This window comes from Manis pentadactyla, chromosome X (assembly GCF_030020395.1).
Source record: "Manis pentadactyla isolate mManPen7 chromosome X, mManPen7.hap1, whole genome shotgun sequence".
Lineage (NCBI taxonomy): Eukaryota > Metazoa > Chordata > Mammalia > Pholidota > Manidae > Manis > Manis pentadactyla.
The window spans coordinates 23,993,154-24,004,450 of NC_080038.1; the positions used below are offsets into that span (position 1 = coordinate 23,993,154).

At 35.9% G+C, this 11,297-nt stretch overlaps 1 protein-coding gene across 1 annotated transcript in view; it reads left to right on the forward strand.

The window, feature by feature from the left end:
- The window catches only part of IL1RAPL1 (interleukin 1 receptor accessory protein like 1), a 1,269,227-nt gene extending 1,259,119 nt beyond the window's left edge, over positions 1-10,108 (forward strand). The window contains exons 10-11 of the mRNA XM_057495499.1: positions 3,631-3,801; positions 4,248-10,108. Coding sequence (XP_057351482.1) covers positions 3,631-3,801; positions 4,248-4,966 — 890 coding nt within the window. The 3' untranslated portion in view covers positions 4,967-10,108. The remainder of the gene's footprint in view (positions 1-3,630; positions 3,802-4,247) is intronic.
- The last annotated feature ends 1,189 nt before the right edge of the window (positions 10,109-11,297 follow it).

Consider the following 11,297-nt stretch of genomic DNA (forward strand, 5'->3'; position numbering starts at 1 on the left):
AGTTTCTTTAAGATAAATATTTTGAATTCTTTGTCAAATTGTAGATCTCCATTTCTTTGGGGTTGGTTACTGGAGCTTTATTAGTGCCCCTTTTTTGATGTTATATTTGCCTCATTCTTTGTGATCCATGTACCCTTGCATTTGTGTCTATGCATCTGAAGATACAAACACTTTTTCTAGTCTTTACAGCCTAATTTCAGTAGGAAAAGTCATCCTTCTCCTGTCTTTTTCCTGAGCCAATGGGATTACCTCTTCCAGAATCGAAGTCATGCTGGGTTGGAGCCAGTTTTTAAGCTGCTGCTTGGTCTGTAGTGAGGTCCATGGTTGGTGGGCTTGTTACCAGGGGCTGAGGTGTGCAAGGATCTTGTTGGTTCCTGGGTGGATGGGACTACCTCCAGTACCTTGTTCAATAGAATAGTACCTGGACAAGTGTCCCCTTCAAGGTCCACAGTTGGGTCCTTAGTCAACAAGCCTGTTACCGTGTGTGTAATATTACCTCCCACCAGGTCCTTGAGAAGGCTCATGTGTGGTCACTGGATGGGTTCCTGTGTGGGCAAGACTGGCTCTGGATTGTGGCTGAGAGGATATATGCAAGGGATGTCTTAGTTGGCTATCTTTCTGATATCATTACTGTGTTTCCTTTTTTGTGAGACATCATAGTCAGAATCTCTTGAAAGTCATAGAAAGAGTAAATCAATGACTGTATTTGAATTTATGAAAATTATTAAAAAGGGCATACACACTGGCTATTTTCCATCTCTGCAGTGAACAGAATTATAGTTGAGGACTTAAATTACAGAAATTAAAATTTAGAGAATAAACTTCAGAAGAAGAAATACATTCTTATACTATCCTGTTATGACTACTTTTAAGATGTGTACAAACTTAAGTTGAATTTAAAAGATCACATACCTATGCTTTAAAAATCTTAGCATAATTTTTTTCTATGGTTATAAAAATGTCAATTTTTCAAAGTTTCTCCAGTCACATGAAGCTCTTACACATTATGATTAGCCATTATATGTTCTTACATATAAAAATCAATCTAAGAGATATTACCCAAGATTAATATTCAGCTGGTAATTGGGAAGAAGAAATAAACCTTAGACTCCATATGATTTTAAGACAGAAAACATTGCTGAATTTAGCATGGTGTCTGGTGCACTGTTTTCAGTCTGATAACTTTCAAATGAGGAATTTGCTTCTGGTGGTAAATAAATGCCTAGCCCATCAGTGTACCTGGGGAAAGAGAGGAATTCGATTTCTATCATTCAAATGTCCCATTGATTTGAGGCTGTGCTGCAGATGCTCACAAGGGCCTTTTTAGCTACATTTACTACCAGAATAATCTACATCTGAGCAACTCCTTCTTATCTAGGAGATATTAGCTTAAATGCTGTAAATTTGTCTAGATGCCATAAAGAAATAGAAAACTAACTGAGGCCATAACACCAATTCCTGAGGCTAATGTAAACCTAATATGGCTATTGTATGTATTAGTCTAGGCAAAAATATATCCCCTTGTTGATGAAAGTGTTGGTTTTCAGCTATTTTATTTTGAATACTTGCCCTGTAAGTATCAGGATCACTTATCATTGAGCTAAGGCTGCAGTGTTTAGGTTTTGTGGTGCCCTGGCCAATTACCTAGCAGCTGACTGCAGTTGTTTTAATGCTTTGAGACCTCTGGATGCCTGTATCCCATCCTAGAGCAGATTTACTCAAAGTGTGGTCCCTGGATCAGTAGCAGCATCACCTGAGAGCTTACTATAAATGAAAATTCTCAGGACCTATTCTAGACCTACTGAATGAAAAACTGTGGAGGTGGGCCCCAGCAGTCTTTATTTTAGGAAGCCCTACAAGTTGTTGTCATACATGCTCAAGTATGAAAAACATTTTTTCCAGAGTTTACAAGGACTCTAAAGTGTTCCTTGTGTCACAGACATTTTAATTAAATATTAACTGGTATTACATAATAGCTTAATATGTGCCTCTTTCTATGATTTGTTATTCAACCAAAGTGTTCGCATCAATGAAATGGTACCACTATAAACTGCTGATATATGTACATAGACATGTTATAGCAAATGCAACTAATATTTTTGCTGATAATTGAATTTTATTTATAATATATACAACTGTATCTTGGTTGAAGAATAAAGAACATACCAAGTACCAAAATATGACATATTTGAGATGATTACTATTTTCTAAACCTTTTTTCTTTACCTGAAAGCTGCTTTTTTGAAAAATAAAATCTTCCATAGCTAAAAGTTTTCTTCCAGGGATCCCCTAATAGAGTTGTTAGTTTCTTATACACCTGTGTTAGTTTTGGATGCAGTAAACCCTTAGTTCTGAGTTTTCCCTAACAAGTTATAATCATAGAATGACTTCTAGATGACTCAGGATTGTCAGACTACTAAAATGAACACACACACATCGATCTCCAACACTGAGCTTCAGAATCCCTGAAGTCAAAAGCAGTGTCCTAAAGCCACCCAGAACAGCAGTCCTTCTATCTATGACAACTCAAAGGTTTTGAATTTTCTATGCCAAATACAAAATTCATTTTGTTCTAAAATTTAGGGGTGACTCAATTCAACTTGATCCAATAATCAAGTTATACCCTGGCAATCATCAGGGAAGCACAAAAGAGAGCTAAGGATATTGATATTGGTAGACTCAGTGTATTGATAGTATTTAGAGTTGAGGTAAATTATGAATCCTGGTGCCACATCCTGAAAAAGCAAATTGGCAAATGAGAAACTTTCCAAAAGAGAAAAGACTTCTTCTCCTTAAAAACAACAAATGAGACATTTGGGATGTTTAAAAAATTATGATAAAGGTAATGCAGGATACTAGTCATCAAATATTTGAAGGGTTCTCATGTAAAAAGGGGGAAGACTAAGGAAAGAAACAGATTTTAGAAATAAATTTCATTCATTTATAATTTTTTATTTTTATAGTCAAACTGATTAACATGATGAAACATAATTTGGCAACATTTTATGTGTAAGATAAATGGAGATCAGCAAAACAATATGTTTTTCTGTAATAATTCAGGATAATAATATCTCACTCCCCACATCCAAGAACTGGTCCTGGTAAAAATTAATTATTTCAAGTTTGGTTTTATTTTCTCCCCAGTAGAAAATCAACACAGTACACACAATCTAAAACTCATTCCTCTATGATCAAGCCAAGTGCAGTTTTCTCTCTTTTTTTTCAACTAGGTAAAATGACCAAAGGCATGATTAGCTGACTGTATGATTATTTATAAGAGCATACTACCCAAATATTTGCTTTTAATAAACAGTCAAGATTTCATCACACATCTATATGGTCTGTGCATCAAAAATGTTAGAAGTTAACATTTCACTTCTCTTTTCATTGATTTTTCGCCTACTGTCTTTACAACAACAAAATGAAGATGTGACCCCTTACACCTCCAAATTAGTTACAGAACATTTGGATTAGTGAATTCTTATTGAAAACTAATAAAGGTTCTTTTTTTTTGGTCTCCCACAAGTGAGACATTTGGAAATGTTCATGAAAAGAGGTGAATGTTTTCATGCCCTATTGTTTTCTTTGTAGAGTAGTGAGTTCAACTTTACTCTGTAATGTTTTTGACAGACAATAAAGATTATGATGCATACTTATCATACACCAAAGTGGATCCTGACCAATGGAATCAAGAGACTGGGGAAGAAGAACGCTTTGCTCTTGAAATCCTACCTGATATGCTTGAAAAGCATTATGGATATAAGTTGTTTATACCAGATAGAGATTTAATCCCAACTGGAAGTAAGTCAATGTTTTCGTTTGGGAGTGTGTATATTCTTTTGTCTGTGTATCATCATTTTTTTAGACCGAACTTTAACTTTTGGTTCTTTACTTCAAGAATTGTATCTGTCAGTTTCTCAAGAAAAAGATATCATTATGCATTCAAATGAAATTAATGTTTTTTTTTACCTCTGAGGAGTTCCTTCTATTATTCTATAAAGTATCTCTTTTTATGAGCCTTGACATTTAAAGAAACCAAATGAGCAATTTGTACCTAGGGAAATTATTTCTAACACTGAGAGAAGCAAAGCTCATACTCTATTCAAAGTGATCGTTGGCTATTCTCATCTTCTCAAGGTACTACACAACAAACAAGTCTTTGGTAATGTGTCAAAGAGAATGTACTGAGGCTTTCCAGACCAAATGTTCAATTCACTCATTCTGACATACCCTTTTCTCTTTTGTAGCATACATTGAAGATGTGGCAAGGTGCGTAGATCAAAGCAAGCGGCTGATTATTGTCATGACCCCAAATTATGTAGTCAGAAGGGGCTGGAGCATCTTTGAGCTGGAGACTAGACTTCGGAACATGCTTGTGACTGGAGAAATTAAAGTGATACTAATTGAATGCAGTGAACTACGAGGAATTATGAACTACCAGGAGGTGGAGGCCCTCAAGCATACCATCAAGCTCCTGACGGTTATCAAATGGCATGGGCCAAAATGCAACAAGTTGAACTCTAAGTTCTGGAAACGTTTACAATATGAAATGCCTTTTAAGAGGATAGAACCCATTACACATGAGCAGGCTTTAGATGTTAGTGAGCAGGGGCCTTTTGGGGAGCTGCAGACTGTCTCAGCCATTTCCATGGCCGCAGCCACCTCCACAGCTCTCGCCACTGCCCATCCAGATCTCCGTTCCACGTTTCACAACACGTACCATTCACAAATGCGTCAGAAACACTACTACCGAAGCTATGAGTACGACGTACCTCCCACTGGCACCCTGCCTCTTACCTCCATAGGAAATCAGCATACCTATTGTAACATCCCTATGACACTCATCAATGGGCAGCGGCCACAGACAAAATCAAGCAGGGAGCAGAATCCAGATGAAGCCCACACAAACAGTGCCATCCTGCCACTGCTGCCAAGAGAGACCAGTATATCCAGTGTGATTTGGTGACAGAAAAGCAAGGGACACCCAGTCCCTGGGAGCTTGAGTGGAGTCTGCAGTCCAGTGCCTGGAACTAAATCCTCGACTGCTGCTGTTAAAAACATGCATTACAATCTCTAGAACACGAGGAAAAACAGGGTCTTGTACATATGTTTTTTGCAATTTCTTTGTAGCATCAGTGTCTTCCTGTTTTACCATGTCTCTTACCATTACATTTTTTGACTTTGTTTTATATGTCATTGGAATTTGTAAATTTACATTTTTTTAAAGAAGAGACTTATATATAGATAGAAAACCCTTCTTTGCTTAATTAGTTTAGTTTTAGAATGGGTTTATTTCCTTTTCTTGATTTTGTTTTGCTTTTAACATTTCCTTGGGGTGCTTGGACAAATCAATCCGATGGGACAAGGAGCACCGGATCCTCTCTTGGGTTCTGCCTAGGATCAGCTGGGCCATGTGGGCCTTCAGAAAGCAGCGCAACTAATGCCAGCATTGCCATTTGGGAATCCAAACAAAAGATGAGAAGAACACTTGTTCGTAGGAGGGCCCCGCCCACCAGAGCACTGAATCTCTTCCTTGTCCCGCCTCATTCCCCACCTCTACCCTTCCAATGGCGGCATGATGTGTGAACTCTGAGGAGGGGTGGGGGTGGGTTTAACTGTCTTAACATTTAATTCACTGCTCGTCAGAATACACTCCAGACCCAAAAAGTGTGCTAGTCACTTGACGGTGACCACTACAGAGTGCTAAGAAGAGAAGATCAAGGGCATGAAAGTGGGGGAGAGAGTGTCGTTTCCGTTTTTTAAATGAGTTGATGTACCCTTATATAAATATATATATATATATATATATAAACACAACAAAACAAAAGAAACAAAAAAACAAAACAAAACAAAAAAACACACAAAAAAACAAAAACAAAAAAATCAAGCCCTATATTTGATCACTTCCTGGAAAGGCATGAATGTGTTTGTGGCTGTTTTTGTTTGATATTCTACTTCCTCTTTTCCCTCTATAATTTTTTCTGCAAATGAGATTATGTGCAAATGCCAGGCAAGTTAACTCAAAAGGGTGAATCAACACAAGTCAAAATGAAATTTACATTGAAGGCTTCCAAACCAAAGGGAAGGACAGGATGTGTCATCAAATATGTTTTGTCACCTTGTATTATACAAAGTGTGTTATTTTCTAAAGAGTCAGAACAAATCTGTGAAACTTATTATGGGGTCCCCTTGTATTTAAATGTTAATTCACTGTATTTAATTTTCAATGCTACATTCAGAATTAAGTGTTTGGTTTCAGTTTGTGAACATAAGCAACACTTATTAATAATCAAAGTGTTTATATAAGAACCCAGGAGGTCAAACATATGAATACCAACAGAAATCAGTATTTTCAAAATATACATTATTTACATGAGATAGTTTTTAAATTAGATGAGAAAGTGTTTAATATAATTTTACTGTATAAAAAATTAGTTTTATTTTAACTGTATAATTCTATCTTTCAGAAAGCTGACGCTCCCAGGAAATTCATCCCTTACCATGTAGCTTTGTGTTTGAAGTCGATGACATAAGCAGCTAATACATATTCATATTGAAGATGATGCAAAATCAATAATCATAAAGGAACTTACAGAGGGCAGAATTGTTAAAGGGAAATATTACCTAAGTAGCTTTTAGTTTTAAAAAATCCAATGTGATGAAAACACTGGTAATAGAACTTATGCATTACTTTAGTGATTCACTGTAGGAGCTTCCATTCTAGTCATTGTCTGTGAGCTTGTGTAGTGACTTTTGTATGTTTGGTTTATTCCTACCACTATGTAATGAGAAAATAATTATACAGTATTTGTCACAGTACTGCGGTGTGAGTTGGCCACAAAAAAAGGTGTAAACTTCAGAAGAGTTCATTGGGGAGGTAAGATTGAATTGCATATGTATGAGAGATGAGTATAAGAATTCTGTGACAATACAGAGGTCTCAGTATTTGTGTGACAAAGTGAAGGAACCTCAGGATGTGCATTGATTTTTATTTGCTGAAAAAAAATGTCCATTTCCCTGACAACTCACCTGGGTCCTCCTCTACAATCTGTTCCTTATTCCCTTGCTCCCTTTGGATCTATGTCATATTTTCTCAAACCAGAACTGAAGCTGCAAGGACACATAAACTTTAAGGTCAGCTTTGTACATTGGGTTATTTTCGGAATCCAAGAAGGCCGTTGTTTACTATGTATTATGGACACCTGTCAGGGACTGGTGGCAGGGAACCCCATTGGACTGGATTCCAGACTCCCCCAGTGCTCAGAAAACTGTAAACATGGCAATGGCCTGGTTTGTTTCTTTGTTTTTTAATTTTCTTAAGTGCACGATGGAAGTGTGGAATAAATGTAGAGGAAGTAATCAGACCACAGTCATATTTTAGGCATTCATAGATGTTAATTTAGCTGCATTGGGAGTACATTTTTTGTTCTATTTTTAGTGTAGATTTAAGCACTTTGAATAGCATGATTCAGGGATGGATGGGTAATATTTGATATTCTCACAACTTAAGAAACGTTTTTTTTTTCCTCTAATGCTTTGTCATATTTTTTGAAAAATAAAGTAAATGGAGAAGAAGCTATCTGTGGCTTTAGAAACATTCCTCCCAAGTATTCCTCTATCAGTTCCTTGTGAGAACAAATGAAGGAAGCTGTCATGTGTTCACGTGCTCTATGTTTAACAAAAGTTACGTTAGAACTCACAATAAAAGAAAAAAATGTATTTTCCCTAGTGCTTAGATTTCATCCTTCTCTTTTTTTTTTTTTTTTTTTTTTTTTGGTGCGGGCCGTGGGGGATAAAAATATATTCTAGTTGTAAAAACACAGTTGAAAGTATGACTATGTTAGCCAAGCTGAGAGAGAGAATGGGCTTCTGGACTTGGACACGTATTTCCTGTCTTTCATCAGTTGCTGCTCAGGCTCTGAATGACACGTTATGGATTCAAAATCCATCTGGTTCTGTCATATAACCTTTACTTGCTGCCTACGAGCGTCTTACCTTTTATATGGTGCTCAAATCTTTGATTATTTAATTTGTAATCCATTCCTTAGGTCTCCTATTGGCAGAGAAGAAATTTGTGTCTCATACAGCCAGCTGATTTAAGTTTAGATCAAATCTGTGACATAAATCCAAGTCATAGTGAGTTAAGAGACCGAAACCTACTATATTTCTGTAGTCAAACTCCTGATTTTTCAAGCATTTTGCGTTTATTACCTTCTTCATAATACATATATTAAAACACTATTGACTTAATCTTAAATATCTAGATATACTGGTTTCTTCCTTATTTCATTATTATTTAGCATTTTATAACAAGATCAAATATTAACTGAGAGCCAAAATCCCTAAGTTCCAAGTAAGTTTTGTTTATCCTAGAAAAGTCATTAACTTTGACAGATATGATTTATGTAAATTAAGATCACCATTGCTAGGAAAACATTAATTCATACATTTGTAAATTATTTTCTGATTCTGGAATGATAACCTAGTTTCCCTTTTTCTAAGAAGTACTTTTTATGTTGTGCTTAATTTTTTTTTCAAATTTAAGTTTGTATCATTAGTCCTAGGAGAAAGCTTAATGAAGTTCCGAGGAGACCATCAGTATTGTACAAGTGAAATGACTGAATGGAACTAAGAGAACATACAGACGTGGAAGAGGAAAAGCCCTGACTGCCTCTGATCGGAACTTGCTTGGTCGTTATTTTCCATTATTGTCATAGTTGATTAAGAGAGGTGAAATATTATTATATGGGTTGGAAATCCCACCTACAGATACATATTCCCTATCACTGAAGAATCTTTTAAAACAATAGATAAAGTTGTTACAAAGAGGTGATGATGGAACTGAGTTCCCTAAAAAACACTTGTCAGTGGAGGCAGAGCTATTCTTTGCCTAGTCATAACCCATTCCCACTTCATTCTCCTGAGCAAAGGAAGGAACCAGCAGTCAAATTGTGATTATTCTTAATAACAGAGCTTTAACTTCGGGTTAAGGACACCCTGAGTCTATAAAAGGGATTAAAGTAAATAATGAAGCTCTTGAAATCCCAGACATAACTGTGATTATGTGCAGAACTGTTGTTTTCCTGAATGTGAGTGTCAAAGATACCTGTCACCTAAAAGGCTATTGATGTTTTGACCTAGAGCATAGGTTCAGAAACTGACATTCAGATAAACCAGCTATCTTACAGGCGCTGTTAGACCTACTGGTCCTTACCTTCACTCATGAAAATGCATAGGATGGTTATCGTTGTTTTGACATACAGAGGCAAGTCCTTTTCCAACATGACCCAGTTTTGTGGGAGACTTGGTTCATGGTGAGGAAACTGCTTGTATGATGACAAGTAATTCATGCCAAGATACATGAGAATTGATTACTATTACTACGATAGTTTACTCATTTACTCAAAAGATAGCTTGTATGGAAACATGAAATCATGTAATTTGGCATGATGCCTTATTTCATTTAACTTCTTCATGATTTGCGTTTAATCATGTTTCCTACAACAAAACTAGGAATTAATGCACTACAGAAGAAACAACCAGCTGACATGTTTTTCCAAAGGGACCCAGTTTTCTTAGGCCAAGATTTAGAATTGGTTGATTTTCAACAATTGTGCTTTTGCCAGCTGCAGGAATTATTATCTGACTTTGCGGCAATATGATGAATTTTGAGAATAAACTGAAGTGAGGTGGTGTGTATTTAAAGTTTTATTTTTTGCTCATGATTGGCAGCAAGGTGAAAGTTTGTGCTCTGTTACAAATTAAGATACTGTCACAAGGAGTTGTGAGGCCTAAATTTGAGAAAAGAAATGGATGATGGTGATGAATTAATCCTAAACCTAATCTTATGTGTGCTTTCATCATCATACTTCAGATACATGCATAGAAAATGTCCAGACTAAAAGAAGGAACCCAGCTCTAATTTTCCATCAAGTTCCATTTCTTCCTTCCAGGCTCAGAATACAAAACATCTCTCCATTTTCCAAACACATAGATATATGACAAGAAAAATTTCCTTCTGTCCTTTAGTAAATGTTCCTCTGAAAAGTCTCTGAATCCACTGACAAACTCATGTTTCAGAATTGTTCATTAAAGTAAGCAAAGTAAGGCACTTTCTTGTTTTTCTACCATTCCTTACCTTCACTGATGCATTCCCCAGGGTCCACAAGCCTGAAAAGTATTCTCTTTCTAACAAAGTCAGTCGCTCTAAATCATTACACTGTAGTCCCTCCACTACTAAGTGAATAGAAACTGAACAACTGCACATGAACTTGAGGCTATTCCATGTAATATTGATGTTGTGTAAATTGCAATGTTCATAGTCCAGAAAACCTTAAGTTTCAAAGGGCATGCTGGTCATAGAAAAAAAAAGATTTAATGTAAAATGACATGTTACATAGTACATGAACATGTGGCAAGGTAATTTGGATCTATCCTTAACTAGTAAATGAGAGACTAAATTTGGGGAGATCAGATGTGAGTGTTTTAGGTTAATTCTCAACTGGGATGAAGACGTCTTTATGTTAGGAAACAAGGACAGTTGTCCATATTCCTTGCAGCATATGCTCCTGGTAACTAGAATCCTTAGTGTGTTCTTTCCACCAAAGTAGTGGAGATAATGTTCATATAATCTGCTATTGAACTGTAAAAACTTTTACATTTTCAGAGTTTGAGGGAACCCAAATAGGAAAGTGGAGTTAGTCATTTTCCTCTGCTGGCGTTCATGTCAAATTTTAAACTCAGACACTCTCAGATATGTTCAACAGTCAGTAAAAAGTGCATTTAGATAGTGTTTCCCTTTAGTTTTGCCTACCCTCTTTGATTTTGTACAATCTAGAATGTATGTAACTCTTGCGTAGGTGACGGAGACGCACCTTTTTTCTTAGAATACTTACAATTATATATTTGGTTTTGCTTTGACTAGCAATAGGAAAATAGATGCATACAACTGTAAAAATGAGAAATTTTAAACTTGAATTATAATTTGTGTTTTATAGTCGTTTCATAAGTCTGTTGCTCTCTATGAGTATGCTCTCTATATATCCTGTAAAAATAAATTTATATGTTACATAGAAATTCAAGAAATTAAATTATTTATTAAGCTACAAATGTTTCTTCTGGTTTCTACCTGATCATAGATGAAAATAAATTAAATAATGTGTTGTTGGAACATATGTAAGTACCTTCGTTAATTTGATAACCCTTATATTTTTCTTTCCCTCTCTGTTTACGCCTGTAATCTTATAATGCTTAGACTTAATTCCTATTATCATTGTGAAGAAAGGGACTTAAGAAAT